This window comes from Elgaria multicarinata, chromosome 13 (genome assembly GCF_023053635.1).
Source record: "Elgaria multicarinata webbii isolate HBS135686 ecotype San Diego chromosome 13, rElgMul1.1.pri, whole genome shotgun sequence".
NCBI lineage: Eukaryota > Metazoa > Chordata > Lepidosauria > Squamata > Anguidae > Elgaria > Elgaria multicarinata.
In genome coordinates this window covers 29,040,221-29,053,938 of record NC_086183.1, presented here as the reverse complement: position 1 = coordinate 29,053,938, position 13,718 = coordinate 29,040,221, and the positions used below count along the sequence as shown (strand labels likewise).

At 47.0% G+C, this 13,718-nt stretch overlaps 1 protein-coding gene across 3 annotated transcripts in view; it reads right to left on the bottom strand.

Moving 5' to 3' along the window:
- Positions 1 to 12,796, bottom strand: part of NECTIN2 (nectin cell adhesion molecule 2) — a 98,133-nt gene extending 85,337 nt beyond the window's left edge. For 2 of the 3 annotated variants that reach the window (XM_063140022.1, XM_063140024.1), the window contains exon 1: positions 12,590 to 12,796. In XM_063140022.1, the coding sequence (XP_062996092.1) occupies positions 12,590 to 12,647 (58 nt within the window). In that variant the 5' untranslated portion in view covers positions 12,648 to 12,796. The remainder of the gene's footprint in view (positions 1 to 12,589) is intronic. The other variant, XM_063140023.1, reaches the window with a different exon arrangement.
- Positions 12,797 to 13,718: the final 922 nt, after the last annotated feature.

Genomic DNA, 13,718 nt, shown 5'->3' with positions numbered 1-13,718 from the left:
ATGATAAATTGACTTGTAATATTAACTGGAGGAAAGGTATAACCAAAATAAATGAGTTTGAAGGAATTTGGAAACAGTTCCTAATATTTGTGTTCTCTAAGGGAAGTGGGAAACCGCCAGCGGAAGAAAGCATGAGATTTTGGAAGCAGGAATAGATCCCGAGGTGGGGGGTGCACTTATATGTTAAGAATGGTTACATTGTATGATAGGATAGGTTATAGATAATATTTACTCAATATATATGTATTCAACATTTATTCAAAATGTATGTAGTATGTTGTGTTGTTGTTCTTTTTTGTAAGATGTTTATTTTGTGTCTTAAATTTTTTTTTAAAAAAAAAAGGCTGAAAAGTTTGTGGTTTTTACAAGTGAGGTTCATGGCCATGTAGTAATTTGGATCTGGGTCTTCCTCATTCAAATTCAACACTCTAGTTCAGGGGTCAGCAAGGCGGCTCCTGTGGGTGTACTAGCACCCATCAAGTCCCCCAAGCGTGCCCACCAGAGTACCTTATGCTCCACTCTGCCCCAATCCACCTTCCTTAATCCCTGTTTGGGATTTCCTCCTCTTTCTCCACTTCTGCCTCTTACCTCCATGCCAGCAGTGCTAACAAGGGCCCTTCCTACACCTAAAGATTACCCCAGGCAAATGGAGGGATCGTCCCTGCCTGCTCCCGGGATGCCGTGTGTGTCATTTGGATGCACAGGGATGATCCCGGGACAATCCCAGGATATAGGCATGGCGTAGACATGCCCAAGGAAACAAGAAATTTGCAGATCAGGAGACTTCTGTGGCCCCTTCATCCTGCTTCGTTATGGATGCTGAGGTGAGCATGGAAACGGGTGGCAGAAGCAAGGAGGGGAGGTAGGGCCGGCCCTACTATTAGCAGAATGAAGAGGCTACTTCAGGAAGCTGGTAGTGGGAGGTGGCAGTGAGGCCATTGGCAGTGTTGAAGAAACAGTTCAGTCAGCTTTGTACGTGGAATGGGAGAGGGCAGCATCTTGTTCTTTGCCTCAGGCAGCAAAATGTCTTGGGTTTGACCTTGGGGGAGAAAATCCCAAGCAGTGGTGGGGAGGAGTACCAAGTGCGGAGGTAGGAAATTCTGGAGGCAGGAAATTCTGGAGTCAGCAGCAGAAAGGGGGAATTCCCTGGTAAAGATGTGGTAGTGGAGAGGAAGGGCTCAAGGGAATCCAAGGCGAGGGAAATCCCAAGAGAGAAGTCAGAGGGAAACAGAGAAAATCCCGAGAGGGGAGGCAAGGAAACTCAGAATCGAGAGATAGGAAAGCAAAAACAGCCAGAATCCAGCGAAGGGCCTGCTCTCAATCACTTTGCAATTGGCCATCATTCCCACAGCAATTTGTGGTGGTGCCCAACTTATGTCAAATGTGCCCTTGGGCCCCAAAAGACAGAGTCAAGGGACATACTAATCTATTGCACAAAGTGAAGAGATGAGCTACTCTCTAAACTTTTAAGGGGAGACATGATAGTACTCTTCAAATGCTTGAAAGGTTGTCATACAGAGGAGGGCCAGGATCTCTTCTCGATCCTCCCAGAGTGCAGGACATGGAATAAGGGGCTTAAGTGACAGGAAGACAGATTCTGGTTGGACATCAGGAAAAACTTCCTGACTGTTAGAGCAGTACGACAATGGAACCAGTTACCTAGGGAGGTTGTGGGCTCTTCCACACTGGAGGCATTCAAGAGGCAGTTGGACAACCATCTGTCAGGGATGCTTTAAGGTGGATTCCTGCATTGAACAGGGGGTTGGACTCGATGGCCTTAGAGGCCCCTTCCAACTCTACTTGTCTATGATTCTATGAAACTTCTGTATAGCTCAGGTGCAGAAGGTGCTTGCCTGCCTGCCTTATATTCCTGATGCCTACTCCAAGGCACCAGAAGCCATGCCACCCTGGTTAGTGAATTTTTGTGACCCGCCCAGAGAGCTTCGGCTATTGGGTGGTATAAAAAAATGTAATAAATAAATAAATAAATAAATAATAGTGGTGTTGGGGGGAAAACACCACTTTGCAGCTTTGCACCTGGTTGGAAAATAACAGCCTCGGGGCGGTGCAAGAGCATGCTCTTGCTTTGGAGAAGGACTGAAGACATTTTAAAACAAGCTCTGCTTGTGTTCTACCTGCTTGTTATGTAGATTTTTAAGTAAATGGAAATTGCAAACTCACTGTCTTACTTGCCTGAAAAGTAACCCTGAAAAACATTGCCATTACCATTTTTATTGCTTGAGGAAGTGTGGAGAGAAAAACCCGTTATGAGTAACTTTGATACACTAATCAGGTAACTGGCATATGATTTACACCTACATGTGATATATGCACATTTGTAATGCTCTAAAACAATGCAGTATGTACCCACAATATTGTAGTTTTCACTACACATAAAAGCCAGCCAGCTGCCAAAGCTCCTGGAATAAGTATTTCTCACTAATTTGGTTTCACATTTTAACAGCTTGTCATATTGTTTAGTAGGCTCCTGGGATTAGACGGGCTCTTGAAAATACTATAGAAATAGTTCTACAAAAATGCTCTTCATATATATGGGGTGACATAAGAACATCAGAAGAGCCTGTTGGATTACACCAAAGGTCCGTCTAGTCCAGCATTCTGTTCACACAGTGGCCAGCCAGCTGTCAACCAGGAACCCATATTTTATTTTTATTTATTTATTTATTACATTTTTATACCGCCCAATAGCCGAAGCTCTCTAAGCAGGACATGGTTGCAAAAGCACCCTAAAGCCCATGTTACCCCGCAACTGGGGCTTATAGGCTTACTGCCTCTGATACTGGAGTAGTTCTTACGGTCCCCCTCCCACATAAATTGTTTGCTGCAGCCTTGAAAACTTGACATACTATCAGTTATTGTAACTTTGTATCCTCCTTCCAAATTCAGAGTAGGTACACCAGGAACAGAACAGAACATACCAGGAAGACAAAGTTCACCCCCGCACAATTAGCCTCCAAAAGCATTTTCAGGTCAACATTAACGGTTTGGAATGTGATAGCCAACATATTTATTTATTTACTTTATTACATTTATATACCGCCCCATAGTTGAAGGTCTCTGGGCGGTTTACAAAAGTTAAAAACAATGAACATTAAAAACAGATATATAAAAATTTAAAACATAGAGGCCTTAGTGGAAAGAGTCATTATTTTGAGCCTGTCCCCTCCTTATTTGCACCTTGATTAATCAACAAGCCTTTGTTATTATAACTTGTGGCACTTCTGAGCATGCACAGAATGCATTCCTCTGCTTAGCAGAAATTCTTTGGGGGATAAAAGGACTTGAGGTCAACGTACTTTTGAGTAAAGGCAGAGTATCTTTGCCTTGTGACAGAAAGATTTTTCTTTTTAAAGAGAGGTTCCAGAGTCTTCCCTCCCTCAGAATGAAACCAACTTTTCTGTTTTGTAAGAGAGAGGGAGAAATCCCCTGTAACCTTACGGAAAGTATGGGGAAACAGCTTGCACAATTAATACAGTATTGTCCCTACCCTTTAGCTTTATACCTTCTTCTTCTGGTATATCATCAAGAGGACAAAATTCTGACTAGCAAACAGCCTGAAAAAGCAGGAAGTTGCTGGGGAACATGGGTGGGAGGGTGCTGTTGCACCATGTCCTGCCTTGTTGGTCCCTGGCCGATGGCTGGTTGGCCCCTGTGTGAACAGAGTGCTGGACTAGATGGGCCCTTGGTCTGATACAGCACAGCTCTTCTTATGTTCTTATGTTCTAGTTAAAGTAGGGTGACCCTATGAAAAGGAGGACAGGGCTCCTGTATCTTTAACAGTTGTACTGAAAAGGGAATTTCAGCAGGTGTCATTTGTATATATGAAGAACCTGGTAAAATGTCCTCTCCATCACACCAGTTAAAGCTGCAGGTGCCCTGCCCTCTTTTAAATCTGGTCACTCTAGTATAGCTCCTGCACCTTTAACTGTGGTGATGAAGAGGGAATTTCACCAGGTTCTCCATCTATACAAATGACACCTGCTGAAATTCCCTTTTCTATGCAACTGTTAAAGATACAGGAGCCCTGTCCTCCTTTTCATAGGGTCACCCTAGTTAAAGCAGGTTGCTACTCTTACTACCTGGAAAATATTTCACATTTCTTGGAGTCAGCCTCACCATTCGCAGAGACAAGGCAAACAAGAACCAGAGTTTCAAGCCCTATCCTGACCCTCGGGCCTAGTTCTCCCAATCCAAACAAGAAGAGGCTTTGCTCTTAGTCGCTTCCGGTTGCCAAGGAAACCCCAGGGCCTTTGAGACTCCCACTCAGGCTCCAACTTGTTCCCAGGCCTCAGGCTGCCCTGAATCAACTTCTTGGGCAACCGTCAGAAGCTATTTGACACTGCCTCGGCCATCTTGCCACAAGTACGGTTTCGGGGCCATTTCACACAAAACAATTTCCTCCACCGTGAGAAGCAGAAACTAAGTTTCTTTTAGCCAGAAGTTGCTGTGTAGAGAAAAAGATAACGCCGTAAGATGGCCTTCCGCCCTGTTTACTTCACCTGCTAGTCCTGCACCTCAACTCTGCGTATTTCTCAGCCACAAACCCTACCTAGTTTCCCAAAGTCAGTACTGGTTTGATCCTTGGAAGCAGAGGAAACTGTTCCACTTTCAGACACCTGTTCATTTCATTTATTATATTTTTCTAAACTGACCCATAGCCAAAGCTCTCTGGGCGGCTCACAAAAATTAAAAGCCATTATATAAAAAAACATTCACATGAGGACATAAAACAGATAGCACACACAACACCATGTATCTAAAACAATTAAAATGATCAGCCAGAGACAATGCAAGACTTGATCAAAAAGACTCATTATATTCTGAGAAATGCCTGAAAGAAGAGGACAGTTTTAACCTCATCAACAAGCCAAGCTCCCACCATTTTCCCTTCCAAGAGCAAGAGATGTAAACCATTAAGTCAAACCTTGGGACAAAAACCGGTTCTTGCATCGCTCTGGCATAAGGAAGGCCCACCCCGTTAGAACATATTCTCTATATAATCTTGTCACAAGCCGTACAGGGCACGTAACCATATAGATATACAAGTGAAGTCAAACTCTCAAGCAGGAAAAAAAATTGAAACCAACTTTGCTTGACTTAAAAGCTTGCTTATTTTCACAATGACCAGACATTGCTCCAAAGTAATGCGGAAGGCAGAGGGTTTATCTACACCAAGCAGGATATTCCTCTATGAAAGCGGTATATAAAAGGCAGGAGCCACACTACTGCTTTATAGTGGTACTGAAGTGCACTGACAACTGTTGGGGACCATTGACACATCTATACCAAGCAGGATGTAACACTATGAAAGTGGTATGAAAGCAGTATATGGTATGTGTCATGGATTCCAACAGTTGTCAGTGCACTTCAATACCACTATAAAGCAGTCGTGTGGCTCCTATCTTTTATATACCGCTTTCATACCACTTTCATAGTGGAATATCTGCTTGGTGTAGATAAGCCCAGAGTAGGGGAGAAGAGAAAAAAGCCAGCCAGCTTGTTCTTGCTCCAACCTCCGATTCACTTCTTGAGCAGGTCCACAAACTAGAAGAAACTGAAGCAGATTCAGAGGGTTGGCAACCCAGGGCAACTGCACTGAGCACTTACTGGGCGATACAGGTATATGGCAGAGAGAACATGCGCGCATGAGTCAGAGGCCTAATCTACACTTGCCATTTATCCCAGGATAGTATTGAGTTTGTCCTTACTGCACTACATGACCTTCACCTACTCCTGCGGTGATCCAGGGATGACCATTCCGTTTCCCCGAGATATCGGTGCCTGTTTTTCCTGGGGTTTCCTGTCTCTTGGGACAATCCTGAGGTCCATGGGCGGTGCGCCCCCCTCCTGTCATAGCTGTTCCTTGCGAATAGCGGGGATCAGCGTGGCGAGCCCTGGGGTATGAGGGGTGAGAGCATTTTCATGTTTCAGAGGGGTCTCAGCATCTTCCAGCGCCAAGTGTGGCTTTTTTTTTTTAAAAAAAAAATCACAGCTTAGTGCAGGAGCACACCTCTGCTTTTGCACAAGCGTTAGGAGTAGTAAAAAACAACAGCCCTTCGCTCAGGATGGCTCTCCTTTACTTCCAGGGGAACTCACTGATGTGTGGCCCCTGACGGACCATATTGGAAGCTGGAAACCCTGCAATCATCCTTCCCCACTCCCCAAAGGGTTGCAGGTGTAGATTAGCCCAGAGAAGGTATAGAAGGGTAGAAAAGAGCTAGGCCATTTCTACACCTGCCTTCCCCCCCCCCCCCCCCGGGATCATCCCTGTGCATCCAAATGTCACATGGGATCCCGGAAGCAGGCAGGGACGACCCCTCCATTTTCCTGGAATAATCCTTAGGTGTAGAAAGGGCCCTAGTATACAGAGCTACCGTCACAGTTTGGTGCAATGCAACTTGGCGTGAAAGGTTTAAAATAAATAAATAAAAGTAAATAACCACGACTTTCAAGTACGTCACTCCCTATTTATGACAGGTTGTGGTGCAGGAGGGTGCATCCAAAGGTAAATGTTTTCTTAAGGGGTTGGGCAGGTGAGGTGAAGGTTGTTATTTATGGGCAGCATCAGCTGGAACTACATTGTAGTTCCCCAACTTAAAACAAAAAAAACGCCAGTTTTTCCTCCACATGAGGAAGAGCGCAATCTCCAGGGCGTTCCGCAAACCTTCTGCGCATTCCTAGGCCCTGACTTGCAAGCGTCAACAGGCTGTGTTTCAAGGGATCCAGGCCAGACCGCTTTCCCTTCTGAAGGGAAGGCAATTACCTCAGAATTACCTCAGCAAAAAGGAAAGGCGTGTACCAAATGTCCTGCAATAATAATGTAATTACCGAATACCAACAGGTAGTCTCCAACTGTATCAAGTTATATTTCTCTTTAGAGGAGAATTGTTGCTTCCTGTCAGAAACGCAGGACTCAACCTAATGGTGAGAATACAGAACCAGATCCATCTAAGCCAGCGGTTCTCAACCTGTGGGTCGGGACCCCTTTGGGGGTCGAATGACCCTTTCACAGGGGTCGCCTAAGACCATCGGAAAATACATATTTCCGATGGTCTTAGGAAACTGTATTGACTGAACTATGTCATGTATCATCTTTTGTATTATTAAAGCTATTGTTATGTATTATTTTCATTAGCAAACCATCCCATGACAATGGATCGTGTAGAGAAGAACGAAAATAATTTTATGGTTGGGGGTCACCACAACATGAGGAACTGTATTAAAGGGTCACGGCATTAGGAAGGTTGAGAACCACTGATCTAAGCGCTCATCTACACCAAGCAGATATTCCACTATGAAAGTGGTATGAAAGTGGTATATAAAAGGCAGGAGACACACGACTGCTTTATAGTGGTATTGAAGTGCACTGACAACTGTTGGGGCCCATTGACACCTACCACATACCGCTTTCATACCACTTTCATAGTGTTATATCCTTGCTTGGTGAAGATGTGTCATGGGCCCCACCCGTTGTCAGTGCACTTCATTACCACTATAAAGCAGTAGTGTAGATCCTGTAGTGCAATATCAGTATAAAGCAGTGGTGTGGCTCCTGCCTTTTATATACCGCTTTCATACCACTTTCATAGTGGAATATCCTGCTTGGTGTAAATGAGCCCTAAGTCTGCAACGCCACCAGGAACGTGAGAAGGCGTTCACATGTTAATGTGCCAGTCTGTGGTTAGACCCCCACGTAAGTACTAACTACTCAATTCACAGTGCCCATGCATTTCAGAAGGAAATGGTTTCTCTCAAAAATAACTGCTCTAACACCACAAAGCAACCCAGCTGAGTTGAGAGGAAGAGCCCATGAGAGCTGGTGTGGTTATGACTGTTCAGCTTAGACTGGGGAAGCACAGATTCAAACCCCACATAGCACGATCCTATGTCAGTTTAGACAGAAAGAAGTCCTAGAACTCCCAGCGTTCCCCAGTCAGCATGGCCATTAATTGATTTTAAGAAGTCAGGTTTTAAAATTATAAATCAGATTTTTAAAAAAAACCCCACCACAGTTCTATTATGTGTCCCTTAAAATTATATAACATTGGAATGTAAACCAAAATGAACATAACAACATGAACAGTTTATTTAAATCACTTATTTCAAATTGGGGCTTTTTCTTTGGGATTTAAATCAGTCCACCCCAAGGCAATTCCTATAACCTGGATGGGGGAATTTAAAGCACGGGGTCCCAATCCAGTCCTCCAGCTTTGCTAGAAGATTTGGCCCTTGTCTCCTCCCCCCACTCCCCCGCCCCCACAACATAAGAACATCAGAAGTGCCATACTGGATCAGACCAAGGGTCCATCTAGTCCAGCACTCTGTTCACAGTGGCCAACCAGCCATCGGCCAGGGATGAACAAGCAGGACATGGTATAACATCACCCTCCCACCCATGTTCCCCAGCAGCTGGTGCACACAGGCTTACTGCCTCCAATACAGGAGATAGCACACAACCCTCAGGGCTAGTAGCCACGGATGGCCTTCGCCTCCAGGAATTTATCCAACCCCCTTTTGAAGCCATCTAATTTGGTGGCCATCACTACATCTTGTGGTAGTGAGTTCCATAATTTAACTCTGTGCTGTGTGAAGAAGTCCTTCTTTTTATTTGTCCTGAATCTCCCACAAATCAGCTTCATGGGATGACCCCGGGTTCTAGTATTTTGAGAGAGGGAGAAAAATGTCTCCCGAGCCACATTCTCCACACCATGCATAATTTTGTACACCTCTATCATGTCCCCCCTCAGCCTCCTCTTCTCCAAACTAAACAATCCCAGCTGATGTAACCTTCCCTCGTACAGGAAATGCTCCAGCCTCTTAATCATTTTAGTTGCCCTTTTCTACACTTTTCCCAACTTTACCACTGACTGTTCTGTGGTTTCTTAGTTTCTGTGCACTTTTCCGCCATTCTAAAAGCTTAAAATCCTCTCCTAAGGCTTAGTTACTGGCAAGAAAAGCTTTAAACTACAATATGTTGGTATTTTGACCCTCCGCCTTTTGCCATTCGCTCTACCCATCACTTAAATGTGTACCCCCCCACTCCACCCCTGAGCTCCTCTGAAATTTAATTTTGTCCATGGTTTGAAAAAAAGATTCCCCACTCGCTCCTACCCTATAGTGTACACGGGGATAACTGAAATAGTGTGGAAATGCTACAAATACAAACTTACATTTTCGAGGAACAAACAGATTCAAGGCATAACCCACAATCAGGAAGGATGAAAGACTCAGGCCTTAGCTAGACCTACCTTAAAATCCGTGCCTGACGAGGGCGATGCAAGTATCGTGGGATCTCGCCCTCGTCTACACACGAGGCGCGACTGGCTAAAGGAAAGACCCGTCGCGTCCGCCGTTTTAAATTTTTTTTAAAGGGACCGGATGCGCACGAACACTTGGGTAAGTAATTTTTTTTAAAAAAAAATCATACTCCCCGCTCCCCCCACCCTGCCCCCACTCCCCCCACCTTGCCTCCAATGGGCGCAGCGCTCCTGGGCTCCTGTGCGCGGCTTCCCCTGGCTATGCCCAAGACTGCGGGAAAAATCGGGCCAAAGGTGGTACCCATTATCCTGGGGCAAGGGAGGGTTGATCCCTGCCTGAGCCCGGGATCCCCTGTGCATCATCTGGATGCACAGGGGCAATCCCGGGTGTCAGTCTAGGATAACCCCTCTTCTAGCTAAGGCCCTGGTCTCCTGAAAAATCAGAGGTTCAAAACAGGCATCTGCATAGCAGCCTAACAACAGCACTCCTCCAGTTTCATCTGCTTGAATATCCTTGCAAGTGTGCGCCCCGTGAGCAGTAAAAGTACCCAGACCTCAACAGCTTAGCCAGAGAATTATGAGAAAAAATATCTCGGTTACCCAGGCACATAGGGAATTTGGGCTATTTGTTCAGCTGTGCCAGGTCCTAAACATTTGGTGTCAGCTCCTAAAAACTGCCGCTGAAGTAAATCATTGCGGTTTTCAAACTGCGTTTTAGGGAAAACACACACACACCCATGGTTTCTCAATGAATAGATGAGTCATAGCGGACACAGTTTCCTGGATGACAACCTGTACTCTTCTGCACTACCCATTTCCCCCTGAAATATGGGGAAGCACCGGGCATATTCCGGGGTAACAAGGCGGACCAATGGGCATAGGTGTGCACAAGGGGTGTGCCTGGTGTGCCCAGGCACACCCTAGTGTCTCAAGCAATAAGTGCCGAATTGAGGGGGTCATTGAGTAGGGATCCACATGCAGCGGAAATGGACCTCCAGATTCTCTGCCGCCCCAAACAGCACGCCATTGCTCCCAGAAGCTGGAGCAAAAAGGAATCGCTCTGCTGGGAGCTGCATTTCAAAGAGGCCAGGAGGAGCCCCCCCCCAAAGGCTAATATCGCTTCATAAGCCCCTCCTCTGGCCAGTGTCACCACAGAGCCCTGCCAATTCTGTGGCTTGAGGAGTGCCTCTTCATCTCAACCCCCCCCCCACGCCTCTCCCATGGTCAGGCAAGCTGAACGCGGAGTATGGCATCAGTGTCTACAATGTTTAATAAATAAATAAATGAATAAAAGTAATTTCCTTTACGATTGAGAATTCAATAAATGCTCGCCTTTAAAAATAAATAAATAAATTTCTCTGGGTGCACCCCCTCATGAAATGTGCTGCACACTCCTATGCCAATGGGCTGTATCCTGCCATCATGAACTAATTGCTAAACCTGAGGGGGAAAAAATAGCCCCAGAATTCTCTACAGCGCTCAGGGGGTTCCACGGTAGAGGCTCAAGTGTTCCACGGCCAATACGTCATCGCAGAAACGTTCCCCAAAGGAAGAGGGTTTGAAAAACAGATGGAACGTTGGAAGCTGCTATATCCCAGGTGAGGACTATTTGTCCACCTGGCCCTGTAATGGGCACTCTGATTGACAGTTGCTCTCCAGGGTCTCAGGTAAAGGTCTTTCCCATCATAAATTCTCTTTTTTAAAAACAAAAAAAAACTGGAGATGATGTAGACTGAACCTGAGATTCCGCAATCAAAGCATGTGCTCTATCGATAAGCTCTGGTCCCTTCTCAAGGGACTCTGGTCTTGAAAGTGGCTGTTATTAAACCACGACAGGTAAGGATGGGATCTATGCTTTCAGAAGCAATATGCCTCCAATTACCAGACCCTGGAGACAAATAACAGGAGCTGGGGGGGCAAAACCTATCATTCTGCCCTGCTCTCAAGCTTCTTGGCAGAGTCTCAATGGCGGCTGTTAGAGAAACAAGGGTTCCGAGTGAAGAGGATGGATCATACGTGCGACCCAGGCACCACAATCCCGACGTTTCTAACGCAGCCTTCCGTTCCTTAGTGAAGATGCTGACAAGAGCCAGGCTACAGAGGTGGGCAGGGACCCTCCCCTAGCAACAACTCTGTCGAGAGCCCTGGCGCACGAACACAGCCTTTAATCACACACCAAGAACAGCAGGCGCGCACGGTGAATCCTTCCAGACATCACTGCTGGATACAAAATAATAAGCAGCAGAGCCGGTAGGTGTGTGTGTGTGTGGGGGGGGAGAAATGGTGCAGCAGGCGCAAGAAGACTCTGCCAGGCGTACGTGATGGTTTCGCTGGGGTGGGATAGAATCCAAGCAACTGTTTCTTACAGCAGTGAAATCTACAGGTAACTACAGGTAACGGAATTTGTGTTTAAGGAACCCAGGCAGATCTCTCGACTAGAAAGCCAGGAAGGATTCCAGCCTTTCGGAGCACAGAAAATAAGTTACAAGGCTAGATCAATGAAGATCATGCCAGATTCCAAGTGCAGGGGGATTCCGTCCCAACTCGGTCGGACTGGGGTTACTTAATCCCAGGTACTGCAGTTTAAAACCAGGGCGCTGGAGCCTGGGGGATGAGTCCAGACGAAGATGGATTGGTCCTAGGCTCCCCCACCTCTCCTAAAATTCTCCAGATTCCTGCGGGGGAGGGGGAAAGGGAAGGATCACAGAGAAAGGGAGGCTGAGAGGGGTGGAGCTAGCAGATCCCATGGGAAGCGGTACCCCCACCCTGATGCCCTGCCCTGGGCCGTCCAGCCCAGCCCAGCCGGGCCAGGTGAGAAAGTGTTAAGAGGCGTCCGCTTTCTCTCCGCCCTCACCCCGCCTTTCCCAGGGCGGCCAGCCAGAGAAACAGGTTCTCTTGGCTGGCCTCGCCATCTTGGGAGGGAGGAAGAAACTTTATCCACAATTAAGGGGGGGGGAGGTTTGCCGGGGGTGGAGGGGAATGAGGGGAGATCGAGTTCGAGTGCAGAGGGGCGCGCAAAGTCTGGGGAGGAGAAAGGGGCGAGGCAGCGTAGAGGTGGCACAGGTGAACTCCGGGAACGGAACGGTTTCGGGAGAGAGACGCCGAGGCACGAGAGCCAGGGCTGGCGCCGGGGGAGGCGAAAGAGGGTCCAGCCCGGAGCGCGCAACTAAGATCTGAGACAACTGGGGGGAAGGGGGGTGGGGAGAGGCCGAAGGAGACTTGCAGTGCAGACGGGGCTGTGGGGGGGGGAGCGATCTCGATCCCTCCCCACCCCCAGGGCGGTCGGTGGATGGCTGGAGCCACGGACTTACCGGAGAGCAGGCAACAGAGGAGGCTAGCGAAAGCGCACGAACTCCGAGGCGCGCCCATGGGGCGGTGGAGGGTCCCGACCTCAGATCTTCGCCCTGGTTGCTACTCCGCGGGCTGGCTGGCTGCTGGCGGGCTGGCTGGCTGGCGAGGCGCCTTAGATCCGCTCCTTTCGAAGACAGCGCCTGCCGCAACTCTGGCTGCGTCTCGGTAGCGAGCGCGTTGCTACTGCTGTTGCAACTGCCCGGTGCGCTTCTGGCGCCGCCTCGGAGGAGGAGGAGGGAAGCGGTGGCCAGGCCCAGTCGGAGGCCGCCCCCCCCCCTTTTCCCCAGCAGCTACACTACCATTCAGGTTGTGTTTTGTGGACACGCCCCCTTCTCTCTCTCTCTCTCTCTCTCTCTCTCTCTCTCGTGATCACAACAGCCCTGCTGAAGTTTTTTAATTAATATATATATATATATATATATATATATATATATATATATATATATATATATATATATATTTCATTGAGTGTTGCAGTTCTTGGAAAGGAAAGACAGTCGAGTCGTCACATGAGTTTTTAATCAATGTGTCACATTTGTGCATGGGTAAAACCCACCACCACCCTATTTTTAAAGCAAGAAGCATCGTTGCCTTGGTTTTAGATCATGTCCATCTGTATTGTAGTGGGTGGAGCAGAGGAGGCGTTTCTCCTGTGTGAGCGAGAACTCCTTGCTAAGATGGTGCTTGGCAGTTTTTATAAGGATTCATTGATCGATTAAATTCTGCAATCGTAATCAGGTTTGGCGTTAAACGCAAGTTTGGGGGTCAGTTAAAAACTTTTAACGGCACAATTCTATGCCTGTTTACTCCGAAGTAAGTTCAATGGGGCTTACTCCCAGGAAAGCAAGTATAGATTGCTCCTTCTTGCAATTTTACACTTCACCCATTCTCCCCTCTTAATAATAATAATATTAATTAATTAATTACATTTATACCCTGCTTTTTTACGCTTGCGAGGAACCCAGGCTGCCTTATGTAGTCCTCATTCTTTCTATTTTATGCTTACAACAGCCCTTTGAGGTAGGTTAGGTTGAGAGTCAGTGACTGGCCCAAAGTCACTTAAAGCTCCATCACACCAGGAGTTAACCT